At 38.5% G+C, this 13,066-nt stretch overlaps 2 protein-coding genes across 2 annotated transcripts; both read right to left on the bottom strand.

Annotated features, from left to right (window-relative positions):
• Window positions 1-2,946: 2,946 nt before the first annotated feature.
• On the bottom strand, window positions 2,947-5,131 carry LOC135639368 (LOB domain-containing protein 36-like). The gene is made up of 2 exons (XM_065153099.1): window positions 4,540-5,131; window positions 2,947-4,430 (listed from the first exon to the last, which is right to left on the bottom strand). Exon 2 carries the CDS (start codon window positions 4,408-4,410, stop codon window positions 3,547-3,549), a length of 864 nt encoding a protein of 287 aa, XP_065009171.1. The 5' UTR covers window positions 4,411-4,430; window positions 4,540-5,131; the 3' UTR covers window positions 2,947-3,546.
• A 1,492-nt stretch (window positions 5,132-6,623) lies between these two features.
• LOC135639812 (myb family transcription factor EFM-like) lies at window positions 6,624-8,377 on the bottom strand. Its single transcript, XM_065153739.1, has 5 exons — window positions 8,095-8,377; window positions 7,786-8,018; window positions 7,306-7,702; window positions 7,079-7,155; window positions 6,624-6,991 (listed from the first exon to the last, which is right to left on the bottom strand). Exons 1-5 carry the CDS (start codon window positions 8,303-8,305, stop codon window positions 6,770-6,772), a joined length of 1,140 nt encoding a protein of 379 aa, XP_065009811.1. The 5' UTR covers window positions 8,306-8,377; the 3' UTR covers window positions 6,624-6,769.
• Window positions 8,378-13,066: the final 4,689 nt, after the last annotated feature.

A 13,066-nucleotide genomic window follows, 5' to 3' on the forward strand; every position in this document is an offset into this window, starting at 1 on the left:
TGATACCATTGTGAATCATTGACTACTTCTGTAAATCTCGAGAGCCTTATTTTTCTTTGTGAGGCATCGTTGCTTTTATGTTCAGTAAAGAGATTGTTACTAATGACAATGATGGGACAACTAGTGAGGAGTTTGTTATCAATAAGGACAAAGATGTGGTGATCGAGCTCCTTATAAGATTCAAGCATTAAAGGACAAGTAATCCAGCCTCTAACGTGAACGGTCGGACCTCGTCCATAATATCTCTAACACCTTGGGAGAAGCTTATTGGCATTGAGTTAGTTCTTAAGGTCGTAGTCGACTAGGCTAGTCGCCTTATGATAGGGTAGAGGTGAAAAACATTCATTGCAATGAGGCATCATGGTGGCAATGAGACGGAGGCAATGGGTTGTTAAGGAGAACCTTGTATGCAAGGTGTTCGACATAATATTTCTATATGTCCATGTTTTTTGAATTTGTTCATGATTTAAACAATATGTAAGGGGCTTACAAGAGGCTTGCAACCTCATTTTGATTGACTTTTGTTATTTGAAACTCTATATGCCCTTCCACTCGGCATCGTCAGATCACTAAGACCGACTTTAGTCCCTGCTCAACGAGTGGGTCTTGCAGTCAAGTTCTATTTTACCTTTGCACTCAAGAGCCAATGACCGGTTCGAGGAAACTTTTGCACACCTTCGTTACCTTTTGGGAGGCCTATGCCCTATAGAAAGTATCTACTTGAGACTTATTATCCCTTGGCCCATAAGTCCTGACACAAGGTTAGAATTCTAGCTTTTCTAGAGTAGTGTCTTACTAATGGCTCAGGCCCCCCCAAAGGAGGCCTTCTTTACCTTCCACCTAAGCTGCCTAGGAATAATAAAGTTTCAGAAGGCCTTTCTATTCAGGTATGGGTAGTTTATATCTTCACAAACATGTCTATTTCACCAAACCTCAAAAGTGCCCAAATCGTTATGCCTTTTGTGTGGGTCGGAATTTACCCGACAAAGAATTTCACTACCTTAGGACTATTATAGTTATAGTCACCATTCACTCGGGCTTCGGTCATCAGCTCTCCTATCATCAGGTCACCAACTTCCTTGACCTTTCGACACTAGGCAAGCGTCAGCCCCGTACAAGATTTTATGATTTTGCAGTGACCTGTGTTTTTGAATGGATCTTTTGATTTTGATTCAGTTATATCATAATCCTAGAGTTATTCATATGGCACAAGATTGAATAGACCTTTGGGATAGTGTTTAGGGTTGATTCCTCTATCTAATTATTTAGGAATGTCGTATAAACACTTGTGAAGATTTTTGATCACGACAGAACACATTGGATCCTTTGTTGCATAATCAAACTGATAAAGTCTATTTTTATATTTTTTTATTATTTATCAAGTATTTATTAAAATATTTATTTATATAATCCCGAGTATATATATGTATATATGTATACATATGTATATATTTATATATACACACATATGATAGAATACGATCCTGTGGTAATAATTGGAGATTTAGTATGAATGATGCTGGGAATACAAACTTGAGACTAGTAGGTCAAATGAATAAAATATCAGCCACTATGCCCCCTCATTCTTGAAATTGGGAGCTACTTCTACATCGAAATACAGAACTATTGAAACTTAGTTGGCATAGTTTATTACTTTACCACTCCTTCCAACCTTCCTAAGCATTTCTTTTCTTGTCTCGGTTTGCATGCATGGATTAAAAAGTGGGCAGGTCACATGAGCTGAAAGCTCTCATCAAATCTAAGTTCCCAATCCATAAGCCTTACTTTAATTTTTTTATACCAACTCTTGCGATCATGCATTGTTTCGCTTCTACGGTGATTCATGGGAGAATTAGACCGTCCAAGTGATTTGACAATAAAAAGCTAATGATACTTTGGACTCTAACTGATGAACTTGTGACGAGAAGACATCGATGATATAAACTTTTAGAGAAAATAAATTTCTTATCCTAGAATAAACTTTGTGTTAAGCAATAATCCTTCCACTTGTTTTTTTTTTTATCAATGTCATTATATCTTATTAAGTCATATTATAGTTGTCTTGAGTTCGAAACTAACTATGGTTCACTTTTGAATTTAAGAGATTTTGACTAAAAAATTATAAAAATGATGTTGGAGTCATGTCGACAAGATCTCTTTGATGCTTAATTCAATAAAAGGTTCAGAAGATTTGATTAAGTGTTAAGATATGAAAGAAGAAAATCCCTCGAGAATGTTTATAGTGTAATATGTAATTATTGGATTATGCATCGAGCTATTTGAACTATAATTATAGAATAATAATTTCATTGAGTTAACTTTCTCATGAGTTAACATCTTGACGATTGTGTGTTAATTTTATGAGAAGCCTATATATATATATATATATATATATATATATATATATATATATATATGATTATTCTTTTTTGACATGTAATTTGCGGATGACTCAACCTAATAATATCTATTTTTTTAAAAAAAATATATATCCCTCTAAAAATCTTAATTTTTATAATATCATTATAATTTAAAATTTAAACTATTAAATAAAAAATGATTTTAATTAATATTCTCAACGCACTTTCTTGCCCACCATCCTTCCACTGGTACGGAAGCCATGGAATCACTTCATATCAGTTCACATCCAAGCACAGATTTCCATGAACTCAGAAGAAAAGTCAATATGATAAAGAGGGAGAAGGGAGAGGACGGTTGCAGATTTGACCTACCTATCTGGTGCGAAAATCTATGCGCAGGAAAAGAAAGGATGGATTGATTGTTTCTTGCTTTCAGTGAACTCCAAAAGGCAGACATGACCTGATTTCGACTTCCGACGCCTTTCCCCTCCCTCCCTCCAGCTTTAGCTCTTCTCAGTCACCCTTATCTTTCTTCCTTCAAGAAATCTGGGCGATACATTAAACTTACTGCATCGACTGCAGATACTTAGAATGCAAATCAAAGATAGCAGCAGTAACTTATTGACCTTCTCCTGTACACAAATGCTGCTGCTTACTCCCGCAGTCACGCGGAAGGAACAAACAAACCAAGAAACAACAAAACCAAAGTGATGGAGAAGAAAACCAAAGAGAGAGAGATAGAGAGAGATCCCAAAGTAAATGTAGTGTACCCCCTTATGGTCAACAAAATAGGGGGGGGGGGGTGGTGGTTTCGAATTTATTTCAGCTACTCCTTATGACTGCCACTTCTGCACCGCAATCCTGCGTCATTCCTTTTGCTGATATGCTTTGTTTGCACCACTACTAGTAGCCATGAGCCTTGCATCTATCGTATTCCTTGTGTTCTCCAAAATGCTGAGCAAAGCAGATCAGCCTGTGACAGGATTCGAGTGCCATCTCAGGTCTAGCCAACCCAAGCAATCATGTTTATAAAGGGAGGCTAGCTAGGTGTTGATTAGGGTACATCCCTAGCCTTCTGCAGCTCCGTCTATGGATGAGGAAATCGAGTCGTGTACCTCCGAGGGAGGAGGGAAAATGGAAATATGCCAACGTTCGTCCGTTTCTTCTTGTTTTGTTTGATTTTGTTTCAAGTCGAGGGACCGATTCCACTCCTCCCGTCGTCGCTCCTGGCTCTCTGGTGCTGCTGCTGCGGCGGCGGCGGCTGCATCTGGTTGACCGCGAATGACCCATCGAAGGGCTGTGCCGGAACCAAGCCCAGCCCGGAAGAGGGAGCTACCGGCATGGCGGCCATGGTGCCATCACCGATCTGGTTGTAATCTCTGCCACCATCGGGAAACCCAGCGTTGAATCTCGCCAGTTCCTGCTGTTGGTCGTAGTTCCTCATCATCTCCTGCTCCCTGGCTGCAGCCACAGCCATGGCCATTTGTTGCGCCTCCGCTATCTGCTGCGGGGACTGCTGCTGCGGTTCACGCATCAAGATCTGCGGGTGGTGCGACGTGCTCGGTTGTGTTGGAGCGAGGCCGAGCCCCATGCCCATCCCCATTCCCGGCGCGCCGTAGGTCGCCGTGGAGGAGGGAGAGGGGCCTTGGAGGTGCTGCTGCTGCTGGTACTGGTGCGGGTGGTGGGGAGGGAGCAGGAAGGGGCCGAATGCAGCGGGGCCGATGTAGGCGGCGAGATCTTTCTTGGCGTTGTAAAGATCATGTTGGACCTGCTTGAGCTTGTGCTGGAGAAGAGAGATGTAGCCTACACAGCCATAGACCGGGTCACGCAGCCGCGCCTCCGCCTCATAGGCCAGCGAATTGGCCGCGTCCTCCCGCTGCGCGGGCGTCAGCTCACTGAGAAGCTTTGCGACGTTGCTCGCCCCAAACACCCGGTGCACGTACACGAACTTCGTCGGCTGGTCCGGCGGAAAGTACGGTGCAAACACGCATCCCGGCGTGCACTTCCGCCGCAAGAACTTGCACGCGGCGCACGGCGAGTTCGATGACATCCACTTCTCCTCTCCTCAATCTGCCCGTCACCGGAGAGCACCAAGACATCAACCGATTCACAAATCTCGAAGCCTAACAACCGGAATTAGGGTTACGGCAAAGAACTTCAGAAAGATCCGATAGAATACCCATCGGACTTCCAGCAAAGGAAGCACCCATTCAATTCGTCGTCTCCTCTTCAGGGCTTTGAGAGTGGAAGCGCGTCGCGAGCCTAAAGGTTCATCTCCTGTTCTTCTCGATCAGATCAAGCCGACAAGGAAGATAAATAGAACGAGAACCAAGACGAGATATTCCCGTACAAGGCTTCGAGATCTCACAGTCCTCTATCTCCCCCCTCAGCCTTCCTTCGTTCTACGAAGTAGGAAGGAAGATGGCCGTCGGAGGAGATATCAGTAGATCTGACATGCCCATATTATGCTCTTCTGAAGAAGAAGAAGAAGAAGAAGAAGAAGAAGAAGAAGAAGAAGAAGAAGAAGAAGAAGAAAAGACCAAAAAGAAGAAAGACTGCGAGTTGAAGGCAAGAAAAAGAGAAATGGAAGCAAGGTGTGATGCCCGCTTTAGTAGGATGGATTTGCGCCTTCTCGAGAGGAGAGGAGGTTTCAGATCCCAACAGAAGCCTACAACAAGATGAGCTTTAAAATAAAAGAAGAAACGATAGTAATAATTAGTAAGAATGGGGCTCCATATCAGACTCATCCCACCTGCATCCAATCAATGGGTCAACAAGTCCTCACACTGCAGGTTCCATGTCATCATATCTTTCCAAAGATTATACTCATAGATCACATACAAAAATGGACCTTAAATGGTTCGATCCATCCATCCAATTTAGCTTCGATAATTATGCTCTGCATATTCGTTCCAAGGTCGTTGCTGCTCAAGCGAAATATAATACATACTATTATTCCCATTAATCATAGTTCTTAAATGATGTTTCACTTCCCCTTATTGATAGATACATCGTACATTTCAACTTACCCATATACTATATTTTGTTCTTGTAGGCCAAAAGTATATCTAGTTCGAGAGACATGATCTTTGTGTGTCCATATCAGGCTTTCTTGTTCCTCTTTCTGTTTGATGGATGATAAGTGCACTCGGTGTCTTCTGCAGAGTTCAAGGAAACCAAGGCATCGATATGGTTGCTTTCAACGCGCCCATGCTGTGAATTGATGTGGTCTTGTTTCCATTTCCCCCATTTCAAGTGGTGCGAAACCTCCGTAGTACATACACATACTTGATGGGGAAGCTTTCGCGTCTGATTCAGTGGGCTGGTGGGTGAATGGAGCATAGGAATTCGTTGATATCGGAAACACAATCTTAGCATCTTACCACTATTTTCTTGGAAGCTCAAAAAATCCCTTTTATTTATTATGATTTTAAGCCATCGTTTTGCGAAAAGGAAAATAGTAAAAGAAGAGTTTTGATTTCAGTTGTTCCATACGGACGAGTCAGTGAGGCATGTGTTGCTGCAGCAGAAAGCTGCAGCCTTCATTTATTGCTTGGGTTAATAATCCTCGGGAATTTTTGTTCCCGACTCATAATAAAACCTTCTACGATCATACAAATTGAGGCCTTTTAGCTTACGGGATCAGTCATACATGTCAGATGGAAAACACCTGAGCAGGATCGGACCAGGTTTTTGACACATCATTCTGATGGTATTTGCGGTTTTTCTGGATACAGGTTTCTTCCATGAACCTCTACTTTAGGCTGTGATAAGGAGGGATTCGATGGAGTTGATTGTAAACACATTTTGATGAATTTAAGGTTACTGTGCTCTTTTCCGGTAATCGTTTTTTTTTCTGAAAATAAACCTCATCATTTCTTGATGACCAAGAAAGAGATGCGGCTACGAAGATGATACTGTTCCACCAAGCTATGGCGATGGGATCCGAATCATGGACGATGAGCAAGAAATTATGAGGGAAAAATAGGAAAGAAGAGATCTATGAATCACACAAGCATGAAGTTGGAAACGAAATCTCACTCGGGGCCGCCGGTGGAGTCCATAGTTGTTTGCCGTTCATGCATGCAACGGTTAGCAGATAGCACCGAAGAACAATACTCTTTGAACTCACCAGCAGTCGCTGACCTTAGCACGGTTTCGCTCACACTGAAACTATAGTTTCCGATTGAGGAATGGAAGAGCGAAGGATAAGTTCAGAATCCTGCTCGAAGTATGTCTTCCGGAGCTCAATCATTTCCGTGCCCAGCATGAGCTATGCCCCGCTTTTACTATGTAACATCATGTCATCCTGCTTCAAACACATTAGTCCTTTCGGCTATTCTATCAACAAAACTCTCGAGAACTTTCTGTACATTATTTCCCGGTTTCACCTCTCCTGTCATGTTTTCTCATACGCAATTATGGCGCTCCGATTTCCTATCTTCTTCCTCGCAGCTATCTCCAGTAGTCGAAGCCACAGGTAGCCGAAGAGGACTCTCTGGAGAACCAGACTGAGGAACGCTCTGCTGCAAGGAAGCACTATGTTGCTCTTCGTGAACCCATCCACCTCCTCCTATTGCAGCGGGTCGATTCTTAGCATTCGAAGAACTAGTCATCCGCAGTCGATATTTCTGAAACAGAAAATTGGGGTTTCGAGTGAGAAGATGAGAAATAGGAGAGCAAGGAAGGAAATGCTTGCCGTCGAACTCAGAACCCACCTGCAGATGGCTTTTCACTTCATCATTGGTGAGGCCATCCTCCTCCATCAGTCCTCTGATCTGCCTGGGAGTAGCCACTGCAGCACGAAGAAAGCGGAACGAAGGCCACATCAATCTATAGCGACATGTCAAGACTGTTCACTGCCCAAAAGCTACAAACGCTTTTCTGCTCAAGCTATCTACTCGGACTGTAATGTTTGAGAGTAAAGGTAGGATTTTGATCTGACCATGAGCACCGCCCAGCAGCCGAAGAGCGACGAGGAATCGGCGATGCAGATCCGGTGACCAGCACCGCCTCACTTTTCTCGGCTGCTGCTGCTGGGTCTGCGAGCTTATGCGGTCGTTGGCCGTCGCCAGAGCTGGGGCTCTGCCGATGCCCTCTGAGACTGGGTCACCGACGAGGTGGCCCTCAGCGACGGCAGCAGGAGTGAGATTTCCGTTGTCGATGGCAGACGCCTGAAGCAGCAGGTCTGGCAGAGTGATGGAAGGCTTCTCCTGCTTCTTTGTGCTGGCTGACAGGGCCGGCGGGGCTTTGAACGGCACAAATGCGCTGCCACCACTCAGGCTCTTGGACTCCAAGTGCAAGCTCTCCTTCTTCCTTGGGCGACTGAGCTCCTCGCCTCTCTGCGATCGGAATGGTGATAATCCATTTCAGAGAAAAGATATATCTTTTCACAGGAACTATCTGAAAAATCTCTCCTTTATACCTCTCCCAGGACTTCCTTCTCATTTTCATTCTCCTCGTAATTGCTTCTGTTGGAGTTATCGCTCCAGAGCTGGGCGGAACTCATCCAATTCCTCTTCTCCTTGCAGTCTGCTTCCGGATTTACCCCTCCCTTCTCTTCGAATTTGCTCTTTTTGGGCATGAATTCTCCTAAGACACGCGCACAACTCTCGCCCATCTTGCATTGCCCGAGCTCCTTCTTCAACCCATCGATCACTGCAACCAGCAATAAACCAGTCAAAAATCCAACTTTTCCGTGAAAAGCATCTCAATAAACGGGAAACCGACCGACCATCGGTGAGCAGATGCATGGAGTGAGGAAGCTCCCGTTGGAAAGCTTCGATCTTCCTCTTCTCTTCCTCCAACCTCGTTACATACTCCTCCAGCTTCGCCTTCCTCCCATCCCCCTTCTCCATCGCCGGCGCCTCCTTCAGTGAACGGGTGACGCTTCTTGCGGCGAACAGCCTCAATTCCAAACTGGCATCTGCCGCCGCCGAGCCCATCTTCTCTCCGCCTTCCTCTCGCTCAGATCTCTCGCCCTCCGTGCGAGGACAACAACCAGAAGCAAATACAGCAGAGTAGGCTGTCCATTATATAGAGGAAGTACGGTGGAGCGGTCCGGTTGGAGTGAACCGGGCAGGCGCAAAATGGACCGGGAACTCGCGAGGACGAGCCGTCGCGTAACGCATCGCGGAAAAGGTTAGGCCCCATAACGGTACGTAGGGTTCCTCCCCAACGATGTCTGATCCTCCACTAAGCCTGAAGGTGGGGACAGGAATCTCGATCGTAGGAAAGCCACCTGGGATGGGTAAGACAGTGGTATCGATCCTAAGTGCATATAATATTCTCCCATTCTATGTTTTGCTTCATGTTTTCTGTTTTTTTTATTTTCCTGCTTTTAAAAACACATTCATCAATTTTGTTGTCTCAATCAACACCTGTAAAATGAGATCAGGAAGAGTCAACCTCGAGCAGGAAGCCAAGTCAAATTTGAGCTACTCGTGAATGATGGGCGATTCAATTAGCAACTATAAATAGAATTTTGCTTCAAAAACATTATTGTTTCTTGTTGATGGAATTGATTCTTCTCGATACAATGCATTGACCATTGATGAGACAAGCGTATCTCTAAAGATCATGGTGCTATCTATAGTGGTGATGGACAAGAACCAACTTTCTAGTTAACGCTAATACCTTTATGGATTCCTTGTCGTCTATTTGACAGTGTAGATATGCTAGATTTCTTGTCATGCGACTTTTCTCAAATGTGAGATACTATGAGTAACTACATGCATGGTTAAATAGAGGTAGTCTATCACATCACCAAATTGCACGCCAGTATTTTTGGAAGAAGGTTAAATAATTTGCATACGAGGTTGCCATCGATGCATGCAGGAGCGAGGATCAATTCACACAACTCTTATAAGTATATCAGATAAAAAAGATAATAATTTGAGCATGCACTAGCATGCCATAAACATAATACATTGAGTCACACTAATTAGGATAAAATATTAATATTGTTAGTTAGCTTATCTCAGTTGTTCTTTTACACATAATTGTTCTTTTAGATATACATTGAGTCACACTAATTAGGATAAAAGGATGGTTGGCCTTCACCTATTGAAAGAAGGCCTCTAGTAGACGTCGGTGACCTCGTCGAAGGAGGAAGCCAAAAGTGGATATAGGTCAAGATTGACCGAACCGTCCTAAATCTTGGTTTGTATTTAGATTATGCTCTTTATCTTAATTGCGAACTGCCTCTGTTGCTTTACATCAACTATACTTCTGTTTGCTCTCAAGTTAAAGATCTTTCCGAAACGGTTTTCGTACGAAGTCTTTTTGAATCGACGAAAGTTTTCCGCTATACCTTAATACATAGAGCTACAATAACATTTATTATTCTTAGAGAAGAAAACTACTATGATATATCATAAAGTATCTCTATCAACTTTGCAATTGAATTTGATTATACCAAGATAAAATTTTACAAGCATAAAGCTTGATTAGTAGCCTCAAAACATATCACAAGATCAACTTATATTGTTAATAATATAATAATATATTATTTTATATTTTTTTCCTATAAATTATCATTCCAACTAATATACATATAAATCATAAAATGAATTTTCTATTATCGAGGTAATTTACAGAATCAAAAGTACCTTCATTTCAAGCTTATCTAATTATATATATATAAGCATATAATTTTTTGTCCCTTCTAGATATCTTATTATTTTTTTATAGTCATTTAGTATTTTTATTCCTATGTAACTTTAATATCTACCCAGTATTTTAACTATAAAATTGATATCTAATCTGGTATAGGCATAAGTGTATACTAGACTTCTATCTACATATACATAAAGAATATTTTTATTTATTTAATTTTTTTTAAAATTATTTTTAAAATACTTGTTTTAACTAAGATTTTTTACTTTTATCATTTGTTGAACAAAGTTTTATACTAAATCTTTCCAAAACTTGGTCAATATACACTCTTTGAGACAGTCCTAGTAATCCTTAAGATCTATATCTCAATGCTAATAACATAACATGAATCATTCACATCAATCATTTTAAAATTTTTAGTGAAAATTTTTTGGTTTAATATAATAAACCAAGATTACTACTAGCAAACAAAATATTATTCATATATATGGCCAATATAATAAACTTGCTCCTACTGATCTTCATATATAAATATTGATCAATAATATTTTTCTTAAATTTGTATGAAGTAATGATACGAAGAAACTATGCATATCATGCTTATTTAGTGTCATGAATGAATTTCTTAAATTTTTATACTAAATTATATATATATATATATATATTATTTTCATTAGGTTAACCTATATAAATCTAAATTCTCATTAATAAAACTTATTTTTACATTCATATAGTGTAACTCAAGATTATAATGAGCACTAATGTTATAACGATTCTTAATAAGTTTATTTAAAAAAATTTAAAAATATCTCATTATGGTTAATGTATTCTTTATAAGTAAAATCTTTGACTATAAGTCTAGTTTTTATATCATTCGATATTGTCCTTTGATTTCTATTTATATAATAGAATCTTTTACAATTATTGGTAATTCGACGAACTCTCAAATACTATTCTGGTTCATTGAATTTAACTCTTCTTTTATTATATCATATTATCTTTCAAAATCGTTACTTCCAGCAACTTGTATAAACAATGAGAGATCTTTTTGATTCCTGTATAAACAATGAGAGATCTTTTTTATTCCTATATCCTAATTTGATTCTTGTAGATATATCACATAATAATAATAAATGACATGTCTCATTTCCATTTGAAATATTCTTGAAATTGTCGATTGTGATTATTCTACAAGTTCATAACTAATTATATCAATTTTATATGAGAGTTTACTAATATTGTTTTATTATCACCTTTATCAAATCATTTAGTGAGTTGAGAAATAATAATTTCTTGAATATAAAATAATAATATAATATCAACTCGTATTTTCTTAATATTAAAATTAAATTTTAAGATATTTTTACTCCTACTGATTCACTATTATGTATGAATCATGTATTACAAGATTTAACTATTTTTATACTATGATTAGAGTAATAAAATATATACATCTTTGAATTTTCCTAGAAAACTAATAAAATATCTTAAATAGTTCTTAAATCTAATTTATTTTTATGTGATTTGAGGATCTTTATCTCTCTATAAGGTAATTCCAAATATCTAAATGTCTTTAGTTGAGGTTTTTATCAATCCATAAGTCATAAAAATTGATGTAATTGATTTATTAGAACATTATTTAAAATATACATAACTGTTTTTAAAGCTTCTCTTCATATTGATTCGAATACAGAAGAATAACTTATCAAGCTTTTGTAATGAAATTATAATCAAATTCATCGTAACTACTATAAAATTCATCATTTCTTTTAGATTTGATAATTTTGACTTTTCTATATAATTATATTTTGATTTTATCTATATATACCTAAAGGTGTCGATAGTATGAGATTACATGAATTAGATATATATAATCATATCTTAATAAATTATCTATAAAAATGATAAAATATATTTCTTTATTAAAATAAGAACATGAAGTGATCCACAAATGTAAACATATATGTAATCTTAAGGAGTTCATGAAATTATGTTTCATTTTAATGTTTGATTATAACATCATTGTAAACTCAATATTTATATTAATTTTGTATAAACTATTATATAGAATTTAAAAGTTAACTTTTATTGAATTATAAATTTATTGAGTTTACAACCACTAAAAGAAAAATAGTATCTTAATAATTTCAGCTAATTATCTTAAATTTCTAGAATTGTAAAAACATAACATACATTCTTAAGATCCATCAAATGAATTATTTCTAAGCATACGCGACAAGTAATAACTACACTCTCTTTTAGTTTCCATGATAAATTAAATCTTTATTATTAGTGAAGTATCATAATTAATTCTCCAAGTATTAGAAAATTATTTTTATAACGTTTGATTGGAAATATACACTTATACCGTTCCCTCTTCATGATAAATTGATCTTTAAATATTTCGGTATGTCAATTATATACAGTAATGAAGTCTAAATATTATTAATAATATTTATATGAGTGATGAGTAAAGGGTTTACGATGAGTAATGAGTAAGTAACAGAATACCTCCTGTTGAGATAATCTTCTAAGTAATGGATTAGGGTTTACGATAAATTTTTTTTTTATCGATAATCATAATCAAAATCCAATCATATATATAATATATTTTATCTAATTAAATAACTTAATTACATTAACTATGCACATCCAACCATCCCTCATCACCGACCTTTGTAAGGTTGGCTAATCAGAGAGAGAGAGAGAGAGAGAGAGAGAGAACACCCTACGTTGAGATCTGAGATTGTGGCAGTCGGTACAAGTACCAGATCACTATTGCAAGGTTGTCCAGAATGTTTATACAGAAGAAGAAATACAATTCCATGCATATCTTCTTGGAAATTTTTGGTGAGGAAAAAGTTCATGTGCGAGAGAGAGATAAATTTGGGTTACTGATTGCCCCCACATTATTGTGTAAAGAATCATATATGGTTTGATTCTTAATCTAAATAAGAATTTTTAGGCTACTACGATGTCCACACCAGAGTTCCAGCATGATCAGGGATCAGGTCACTGTAACGAGACAAGGATTTGAAGAGACGGAGCAACATACAAGTTTGATGTCTGTGGCGGACCTTCTCGATGTC

The sequence above is a fragment of the Musa acuminata genome, chromosome BXJ3-6 (assembly GCF_036884655.1).
Source record: "Musa acuminata AAA Group cultivar baxijiao chromosome BXJ3-6, Cavendish_Baxijiao_AAA, whole genome shotgun sequence".
Lineage (NCBI taxonomy): Eukaryota > Viridiplantae > Streptophyta > Magnoliopsida > Zingiberales > Musaceae > Musa > Musa acuminata.

What these genes read in the sequence shown, in the direction of transcription:
- LOC135639368 (XM_065153099.1), bottom strand. Translation starts at nt 4,410, where the DNA reads ATGTCATCGAACTCGCCGTGCGCCGCGTGCAAGTTCTTGCGGCGGAAG.
- LOC135639812 (XM_065153739.1), bottom strand. Translation starts at nt 8,305, where the DNA reads ATGGGCTCGGCGGCGGCAGATGCCAGTTTGGAATTGAGGCTGTTCGCC. An exon ending in GCTGCTGGGCGGTGCTCATG is followed by an intron (nt 7,156 to 7,305) that starts GTCAGATCAAAA and finishes TTCGTGCTGCAG; the next exon opens with TGGCTACTCCCAGGCAGATC. An exon ending in AAGTGAAAAGCCATCTGCAG is followed by an intron (nt 6,992 to 7,078) that starts GTGGGTTCTGAG and finishes TTTCTGTTTCAG; the next exon opens with AAATATCGACTGCGGATGAC.